Here is a 10257-nt window from a genome sequence, read left to right as displayed (position 1 = left end):
GCATGTGGCTTCATACCCCAGTGACAGGTGCGGATGCAGCCTGCCATTCACTGCAGCCAGTAGCGATATGTGTAATGCCTGTGCTCTATGTACAGCCGCAAGGGTAGACGCAGGCTGAGTCGAAACTAAGGAGAAGGTCCGAGTGGGGATGCTAAAGGGAAGGTTAGATTCTTCTGAGCTGGGGGAGATGTGGATATGAATGACGTAGACCCTTACCTTCAACACCTAGGCTAGCCCGTAACTGCGTTTGTATGGACCGGGGCTAGTGCAAGGGTAGGTAGGGAGAACAAGGACTGTCAGGGTTGGAGTTAGGAGGGGAGAAGTCAAGGGACTGAATATTGCCATGACTGTCTGGTCCCATCATGTAACTATTCCCTACTAAACCCAGCTTTCCAGCCAACGTGCCACTCATCCCTCAAAGACTTCAACTCTGCTGCAGGTCAAAGTGGACGGAGCCACGTTCTGCTGATATCAACATTGTGAGTATATCAGAAAGGGCTTCTTGCTTGCTTGCTTTCTCATCCATTCCTGTCCATGAATTTCTACCTGAGTCTCTATGTCTCCGTGCGTTTAACTGATTGTATCTGGATGACCTACCTCATATGATGGAAGAAGACACTGAATTCGTTAAAACAAAATCTTCATTGATCTTACAAGTCAGGCTTAGAATATGACTCTGAACTGAAACAAAAGTTCCTGACTAGTTGTTATCTAGGTTGCTCTTTGCTCTATGGGTTTAATTAAACCAGTATAACTTTCAAAGGGAACAGAGAAATTCTTTTTCACTATAAAATTCATTTAGGAATCTCTCTGTCTGGCCTTGAACTTTTATTGTGATAAATAGTCTGTTTTTCTTTCTTCCTTACTTTCTAACATGGCAGTCTTCATGAACATGACATTTCCAAATATGGGTGCCTAGAATTAAACACTAGAGTCTCTACTAGAAAATGACTTGGGGTCCAATCTTCAGCAAATAAGCCTATCTCCACATTACAATGTAATTACACTGCAATTACAACCAGGCCTAAGCAGATCTGGGTGCAGGCTTTGGCTGGGGGTTTCAATAGGGCCTAATGGAATTAGATGTCTAAGGCTTGCTATCCTAGATGACTTGCAGTAGTGGCTGAGCATTGATATTCCCTTAGGCTCCTTTCAAAATCTCCACCTAAATTATCTGAATATCCCTGGACTACAAGCGGTGACACTACCTCCTTCAGCCATGCAAGCCCTTGCCAGTCTCTCTAATCATCTCGGTTGGAGACTAGTTGGACAAATCGAGATGGCATTAAATTAAGAATGGCTGGGAAGGGAGCTAAGGAGGCAAATGTGGGACAAACTCAAACTCAGTGTGTTGTGAACAAATGGAACCCAGGTGCTGAAGCATGTGAAGAGATTTTTTTTTCAGTTGCCATATACCAATGCTAGGTAACAAGCAAGAGGGAAGGGAAATTCTCACCGATGAGAAGAGATTTGATACAGTTGACATTTTTGATAACTGATTGGGATGTTAAAATCATTGGTTATCACCTGCTCAGGAAGGAAAGAGTGAATAAAAAGGGGTGTGGTGGGGGGACTGATGGGCCTGTCACTCCACATTAAAGACACCAGTACCTGTTTTAGAGTTATTGATAATTCAGAACTGTTTTAATGTTTATGCATTCCAGACTTAAAACAGTCTGGAATGCATATGGGCCAGTGTTCTAACTAATAACGCTCAGGAGGGGGGATATTGTTAGAGACCACTTAATCAAATCAGAGACCAGGATGAGTTTCTCCTTAAATACCGGTCTCCCATGTGTGGAAATAAATATGTTGTAATGGAGGAGCTAAGTTTGGGACACACATACTGAAGGTCTCATGCAGCCAGTAGTAAACATCATTAGAGTTTCTAAAAAATTATAGATGATGATTTTCTAACCCAAAGGTATTGCACCCAACACAAGGTAACACTATATTGGATCTCATTATGACAAATAAAGATGAATTAATCACTGGACTGGAAGTTAGTGATTTCCTACAGACCAGTAATCATGACCTGATAACATCCATTATGGGCAAAAAAAAGGACAGTCCCAACCAGTAATAGATATACTTGGTACTTCAAAAGAACTAATTTCCCAAAGCTGAGGAAAATTATGGAAAAATTGATTTGGAAGAAAAATTGAGACAGGAAATTGAGAATTCTTAAAGAAGAGTTTATTAGATGGTCCAAAAGCCATGATTCTGCAGTCAAGAAAAAGGACATATTTGGCTAAAAGCCAATTTTGGTTCAATAGCAAAGCGAAGGCAGAAATTAGAAAGAATTTAAAGAAAAACAATATGTAACAAAATGGAAAAAAAGGGGAAAATAAATAGCAGTCAAGTGTAGAAAATTGGTAAAGGAAGCTAAAGACATATGGGGAAAATCCATGGCTGGCAGGGCTAAGGACAAGAAGAAGGATGTTTTTAAAGTATGCTAAAAACAAAAGAAATCCTAGTAATGATATAGGCCCATTACTACATGGACATAATAAAATCTTTAATATGATGCTGGAATGCAGTAGTGTTCAATAAATATTTCTGTTCCCTACTTGGAAAGAAACAGAATGATATATTTGTATGACTTGTGGCTGTTGAATTACTGTCTAGTCTTGCTCATGTTAATCTTTAATAAATCTTGGAATTCTGGGGAAACTCCAAAAGATGGGAACAGTGCTAATTAGAGCTGAGGGAAATTCTTATATTCCAATATTTCTTTTCATGTTAAACAGCAACAAAAAAAGTGAAGTTTCAAAATTTTGCATGGAATGTAAATTCTGAAATTTTCCAATTTGTAAATGTGGGAACACTTCAGAGGAGGAGCTGGGAGGTAATTTTACCTCTGTGCACAGGGTTGGTGAGACCAATACCGGACTACTGCATCCAGGTCCGGTATCCATATTTTAAACAAAAAATACTTAAAATTTGGAGATGCTGCAGAAAAGAGGGGGAAAATGAGAGATGGAGATAATGCATGACAGTGTAAGGTTTAAAGAGTTCAATCTGTTTAGCTTATGAAAAAGAAGATTGAGAGGTGATGATTACAGTAAAACAATACCTTTACCTTCTCTCGTGGAGAAAGGCAGAAAAAGCACCAATGGCCAGAAGCTGAGGCCGGACAAATTTGAATTAAAACTAAGGCGCACATTTGTAACAAGTGATTAACCATTTGGTGCAAAGTACCAAGGGAAGTGGTAGATTGTCCAGTTCTTGATGTCTTCAGATCAAGACTGGATGCCCTTCTGGAAAATGCTTTAGTCAAACACAAGTTATTGGGCTCAATGCAGGGATATCTGGATGAATCCTCTGGCCTGTGTTATACAGGAGGTCAGACTAAATTATCTTCTGGCCTTAAAATATATGAACCTGTGAATAATAATTAATACTAGTGTCACCTTTGCAGGCACATTTTAAATTTAATCAATGGAACAGCAGAACCTCACCAGTAGAGTAAGAGAATTTCTTCTTGTGGGTCTAACCCAGAATCTGGCACTGCAGAGATTCCTCTTTGTAGTCTTCTTCATAGTCTACATGATGACCTGGCTGGGAAACCTCACCATCATCATCACCGTGATCACTGACCACCAGCTCCACACCCCTATGTACTTCCTGCTGGGAAACTTGGCATTCATTGACCTGAGCGAGTCCTCGGTCACAGTGCCCAAGATGCTGTGGGACCTCCTGTCCAAGCAAGAGACAATCACGTTTGGTGGTTGCATGTCACAGATGTTTTTTTTCCACTTCACTGGGGGCGCCGTGGTTTTCTTCCTCATGGTGATGGCACTTGATCGGTATGTGGCTATCCATAAACCTTTGCACTACCTCAGTATCATGAACAAGGGTGTGTGTGTAGGGCTGGTGGTCGGGGCATGGTTAGGTGGCTTTGCCCATTCCATTGTCCAGGTTGCACTGACAATCCAACTGCCTTTCTGTGGACCCAATACACTGGACAATTTCTACTGTGATGTCCCTCAGGTGATCAAATTGGCTTGCACAGACACCTACATGGTGGAGTTGCTGATGGTCTCCAACAGTGGGCTCCTCACCAGCATCATCTTCATCATCCTGATTGTGTCATACACAGTCATCTTGGTCAAGATAAGGACCCATGTCCCAGAAGGGAAGCACAAAGCCCTGTCCACCTGCGGAGCCCAGGTTGTGGTGGTGAGCATCCATTTCATGCCCTGTATCTTCATATACGCTCTACCCTTCCGGAAATTTTCCATGGACAAAGCAGTATCTGCTCTCTACACGGTCATCACCCCAATGCTCAACCCCATGATCTACACGCTGAGAAACACCGAGATGAAGAACGCCATCAAGCGATTAATGAATAGGGTGTTCTCATGTAGGAAACCAAATATGTAACCTCTTCGTTAGTGGGTCAGTCTTATGTTTGAAACATGTAAAATTAAAGTAGGTGTTCTCAGTTTAAAAGGGGTTTTGGTTTAGATGAGGGACAAAGAGCAAGAACGAATACAATTAAAAAAATCTTCATGAGAATCAAGAGCACAGTGCATTTCTTTCTGTTTCTAACAGTCTACAGCAACTTTGGCAACAAAATGGCTACTGTCAGTAACAGAATTGTGAATATATGTGATACAGCAAACAATGACTTAACAGTTACATGGTAACAAATTCCAGTTAAACATTTTTTTTTCTATTGAAAATAGGTTTTAGACATTTTCATCTACAACATTTAGGGTTTTTTCTAAAAACCAAAACTCTGAAAAAAATTGTTTTTGTCAACTGAAAATAGAATTTTTTCAGATATCAGGGTTTCAGTTGCAGTTAAAACCTGGGTTGGTTTGTTTTGTTTGTTTCCCCTGGGAAAAAATAAAGATTTATAATATTTTAAATTGTCATCAATGCTGGGGGCGGGGTAAGGAAAGGAGGAATATTTCTCAGACAGGTCTGTTAATTGCTATTATTAATATCTCCATATATTATTGTTATTCGCCACAGAATGGTGGTGTTAGTGTAGTTGCAGGTATTTTCTCTTACTATATGTTTGTAAGAGAGCTTAACACAATGTGGCCTTGATCCTGTTTGGAGTTTCTAGGCACTATGCGCAAAAAAACCCAATGTTTATATTATTACCCCCTATATATCCAAACTTGTCCTCTAAGCCTCAGAGCAACTCCCAAGGAGGGCAGGGATTATGGCATAAAGTCACATCTCCCCATTAGGCTGGAAACTGGGCTAAATTCCTGGAGTTAGGAGCCTCTTCTGAGGAGGACCACCTCCCTTGTAACTTTTAATCTATCCTCACCTGGGATGAGGAACACCTCCTGTTCAAGTCATCCCCACTCCCTGAGGGAGAAGATAGAGGTCTATAAAATCATGACTGGTGCGGAGAAAGTAAATAATGAAATGTTAGTTATTCCTTCTCATAGCACAAGACCTAGGGATCATCAAATGAAATTAATAGGCAGCAGGTTTAAAACAAACAAAAGGAAGTATTTCTCCACACAATGCACAGTCAACCTGTGGAACTCTTTGCCAGAGGATGTTGTGAAGGCCAAGACTATAACAGGGTTCAAAAAAGAACTAGATAAATTCATGGACAGGGATGGTGTCCCTAGCCTGTTTGCCAGAAGCTGGGAACGGGCAACAGGAGATGGACCACTTGATGGTTATCTGTTCTGTTCATTCCCTCTGGGGCACCTGGCATTGGACACTGTCGGAAGACAGGATACTGGGCTAGATGAGCTACCTTTGGTCTGACCCCATATGGCCATTCTTATGTGTTCTGAAGAAGGGATTTGACTAGGGCAGTCACCTGAGAAATAGCAGATCTTGTCCTCAGGCAGAGGGGGAACTTGAGCTGGAAGCCTCCTACATCACAAGGGAGAACCCTAAGCACTGAGCTAAAAGTCATGAGAGTGAGGCCTTCTCTGCGCAACTGTCTTGTCTGAGCTCCAGCACAGGACCTGATCCAGTAGGCGAGCTCTAAGCGCACTTGCTGGATCAGGCTCTGCTGGTGAGCTAGGCAGAGGGATAATTATCTCCCCCCATTTTGTGCATCTCTCTGGGGTTTAGGCATGCAGGTACCTAGAGGGAGACAGCAATGCACATGACCAGAGCCTGAAACATAGACTGGTAGCAGAGGTGCTGGAACTAGGGATGCTGGGCTGGGGGGCTGCCTCGCTTGAAGTGGAGTCCATTGTATACAGGGTTTACAGTTTGGTTCAATGGCTCTCAGCACCTCCACAATAAAATTTGTTCCAGCACCCCTGACTGGTAGGGAAGTTTTACTGCAAAAAACATAGGTGCTGAGTGATTTTAGGTACCTACAGGGTTAGCCAGCAGCTGCTAGAGGATTTTGTGAATCCCACGGGGGTCTGATTCTGGGATTAAGGGGTCTAAAGTGGCAGCACCCCATGCCCAGAAAGTCCTTATCCCCCCTGTTGTGGTTCCCCCTCCCCTTTCCTGTGTCTCTCCTCTTGGACAGGTTCTGTACAAAGTCTGGGCACCAAACCTGGGGAGCTTTGATAAGCACCTCACAGAGGTAGGGGATAAATAGGGCTCCCAGCATTCTGTATATATTCCCTATATCAGACAGGGAAGGGGGGAAGTGACCCAACCACCATGACCCAACCACCGTGATGATGGTGAAGTTTCCCAGCCAGGTGGTCATATAGATGAGGAAAACCACAAAGAGGAATCACTGCAGCTCAGGACTCTGAATGAGGCCCAAGAGAACAAATTCTGTCACTGTGGTGCTGAGGTTCTTCTCCATTTATTAACCTGCAGAGGGAACAGTGATGATAATAATTATGATGTGATCCTACTGCATTACTGACATTATATGAACATTAACTCCACCTTGATAAAAACACTTGCCTGGTAATTTCCTTTGTTTGCTAAATTCCACACTGTATCCTCAGCACTGGTTGTGAGTAAATCTGCTTCAGCAGAACCTGTGAGCTCCACCAGCGGTCTTCTACACTCCTGGGGTCATAGGGAGTGTAGAGGAGTGGTCTACACATGCAGACAAGCCCTCTGCTAACCACAGTTTCCATTCTTCTTCCTGCAGCCCTGATGGGGCACACCTCTGATGGTCCACAGATTCCTGACAGGGCCTAGGTTCAGGGCGGGGAAGAATATGGATTTGCAGGGAGTGTGCATAGGCAGAGATTCGCTGTGTCCAGGGGTTCTCATTGTGGGGGTCACAGATGCTAAATGGGAGGGGGATCCCAGCTAGAGCCTCACAAGATGGGAGGGGGTTGCAATGGAAAATTTTAGACACACTGTTTCAGGGGCTCCGACGCCCGATTCATGGCCTTGATATCAGAGGTCCTAACATGTGTATCCCACCTTATCATAATGATGGTCTTTGACCCCTTCTAGTGACTACAAAAAGAGAAGGAATTAAGTCTGATTGACTTTACTAGGAATAAGGTGTGCTCAACATCTCTGAAAAATGATGTCACTGTATTATGGTGCCCATGGATTCTGGTGCTGAACTTTAAACACCAGCATTTCAAATGTGTAAACACATAAATGTTTCCAAGTGTGCATCTAGAGTGAAATATTCCAAGCTACCGTGGAATTATGTATGCTGAACTCCCATTAACATTTTTGCGCATCTCTAGAACTGGTCGAAAACCCTTTGGAGGACTGGATTAGAATTCATAATGACCTAGAGAAACATGAGAATTGGTCCAAAATCAATTAAATGAAATTAAAATAAAATAGGTGCAAAGTATTTCACTTGGGAAGGAAAAATCAAATCCACAGCTACAAAATGGGGCATAGAATTATAGAATCTCAGGGTTGGAAGAGACTTCAGGAGGTCATCTAGTCCAACCTCCTGCTCAAAGCAGGACCAATACCAACTAAATCAAAAATTCTCTGTACCCAACGTGGGGCATAAACCCACAACCCTGGGATTAAGAGTCCCATGCTCTACTAACTGAGCTAGCTTGGTGGTGTATGACTGGCAAAGAGGCCATATTTGCTGAAAAGGATAGAGGGGTCAGAGTGGATCACAAAATGCATATTATTCAACATGATGAAGTTGTGAAAAAGACTAATATCATACTGGGGTGTACGTAAGACACAGGAGGTAACTGTCCCTCTCAGCTCAACAGTGGTGAGGCTTCAGCTGGAGTGTTGTATCCAGTTCTGGGTGCCACAATTTAGGAAAGACACGGACCAACTGGAGAGAGTCAGGGGAAAGCATCAAAAATGATAAAAGGTTTAGAAAACCTGACCTATGAGGAAAGATAAAAAATACAGGACATGTTTAGTCTTGAGAAAAGAAGACTGAGGGGGACCTAAGAGCAGTGTTCCAATTTGTTAAAGGCTGTTATACAGAGGACGGGGATCAGTTGTTCTTCATGTCCACTGATGGGAGGACAAGAAACAATGGGTTTATTCTGCAGCAAGGGAGATTTAGGTTAGATATTAGCAAAACATTTCTAGCTCTTAGGGTAGTTAAGTGCTGGAACAGGCTTCCAGGGGAGGTGGTGGGATCCCCATCACTGAAGGTTTTTAACAACAGGTTGGGCAAACACCTGTCAGGGATGGGCTAGATTCACATGGTCCTGCCTCAGCGCAGGGGGCTGGACTTGATGACCTCTTGAGGTCTCTTCCAGCCCCACATTTCTATGATTCTATGAAAATTTCATTTTCCCCAATATTTTCAATTCAATTGTAAATATTTTTTTCTTTCAAATTTCAAATTTTCAAATTTTGGCTCCTTTTTTGGGAAACGAAAAATATTTGTCCCTTTAATGACACTTAGCCCTCTATAGTGGGGTTCATCCATGGATCTCAAAGCAGCTTACAGAGGAGGTCACTATTGTTAACCCTATCCAACAGATGGGAAACTGAGGTGCAGAGGGGACGTGAGTTAAACTGTGTCACTTGCAGGCTATCGGTAGAGCTGGGAATATAACAGAGATTTTCTGCGTTCCAGTCCAGTGCTCTCTCTGCTTGGCTGTGCTACTTTTAATGTCCCCTCAACCAATTTTCCCTCACTTTTTACTTTACCTCACCTTTTCCAAAGGAAAAAATAAAAGGGGAGGGTCTAAAAAGATGTGAGAAAATGTTGTGTGCATGGCAAGGGGCAGGCGGGGGGACCCTTTCTCTCACTCTTTTTGCATTTGAAAGAGTAAGAAATAAAACTTCCAATTCAATTTTTTGGTAACAAAATGAAAGAAGAGATTTTCCTATCTGTAATTTGGATTTTGAGGGCAGCTCATTCTTCAGCAGGATTTCCCTCTCCCCAGCCCCCCGCACAAGAATGTCACCCAGCCCTAAAAATCTCATCCTTAAAGGACCATGCTCTGTTTCCATGAGGAAAGCGGGAGGATGGCTACAGTTCTGTCACAGAAAATCTGCCCTACTGCAGACATCTTTCTGGCACCCTGGAAAACTCACATCTCCTCCCCGTCTGGGAGTTTCAAAGGAGAATAAGGAAGTTAGATGCAAGGAATCGCACTCAGGTTTTATCCACAGATCAGGGCACTTCCCTGGGCTTTTCCCAGTTTTCACTTCCCTGCTCCAACCTGCCTCAGAGAAAATGTCTTTCACGTCAGAGCAGCATAGAGCCATAGGAGAAGCCATAGGAGAAGCTTGGTCAGATGGAGATAGTCTCATAGAAGGTCTCAGATAGGCTCCATTCACAGTTCTCTTTCTGACTCACTTAGGTTCCTCTAAAAATCCAAGTCTATATCAGAAAAGCTGTCTTCCCACCTCCACCACCTGCTATCACAATGTCTAGAGCTAGTAGTACATTGAAGATTTTCTGCAATAAAAGTCTGCTTTCTGCTTTCAGAGCCGGCTGCCTCCAAATGACTGAGGATGGCCAGGGGAAGTCACATCTCAGAGATGTTCATTGCTCTCTTGACTGACAGGGGAAGTGAGCATGGTTCCAAAAATGGCACATCCTCAGAAATCTTTTCCATGTATAATATCTGCCCAGGTGCTGGGCTCAAAGATTCCCTGAAATCCCTTTGAGCTTTACGGGGCCTGATTGAGAAGTTGCTTCCCCAGAGGCCTGGAGATTGTGCCACAAGGAGAATCCTTAATAAGTTCCTGGAGTGTTTCATTTAGTTCATGTTTATTTCTGGCCATCCAAACTCAACAGGCTTGTAAACTTTGCAGAGTTGTCTGGGGCTGACACAAAGAGGATCGTCGGGACACTGGGGATGAACTGGGTGTTTGTCTGTCCTCCAAAGCAGCAGAAATCCCAGGACTCCTGGGTGCTGCTCCTGGCACTGAGAGATC

General features: G+C 43.1%; 1 protein-coding gene across 1 annotated transcript; it reads left to right on the top strand.

Annotated features, from left to right (window-relative positions):
* The first annotated feature begins 3441 nt into the window (after positions 1-3441).
* LOC112116171 (olfactory receptor 4D1-like) lies at positions 3442-4386 on the top strand. Its single transcript, XM_024213498.1, has one exon. It carries the CDS (start codon positions 3442-3444, stop codon positions 4384-4386), a length of 945 nt encoding a protein of 314 aa, XP_024069266.1.
* The last annotated feature ends 5871 nt before the right edge of the window (positions 4387-10257 follow it).

Source organism: Terrapene carolina, unplaced genomic scaffold (assembly GCF_002925995.2).
Source record: "Terrapene carolina triunguis isolate 2854851 unplaced genomic scaffold, T_m_triunguis-2.0 Scaffold612, whole genome shotgun sequence".
NCBI lineage: Eukaryota > Metazoa > Chordata > Testudines > Emydidae > Terrapene > Terrapene triunguis.
This window is presented reverse-complemented; position numbering and strand designations above follow the sequence as displayed.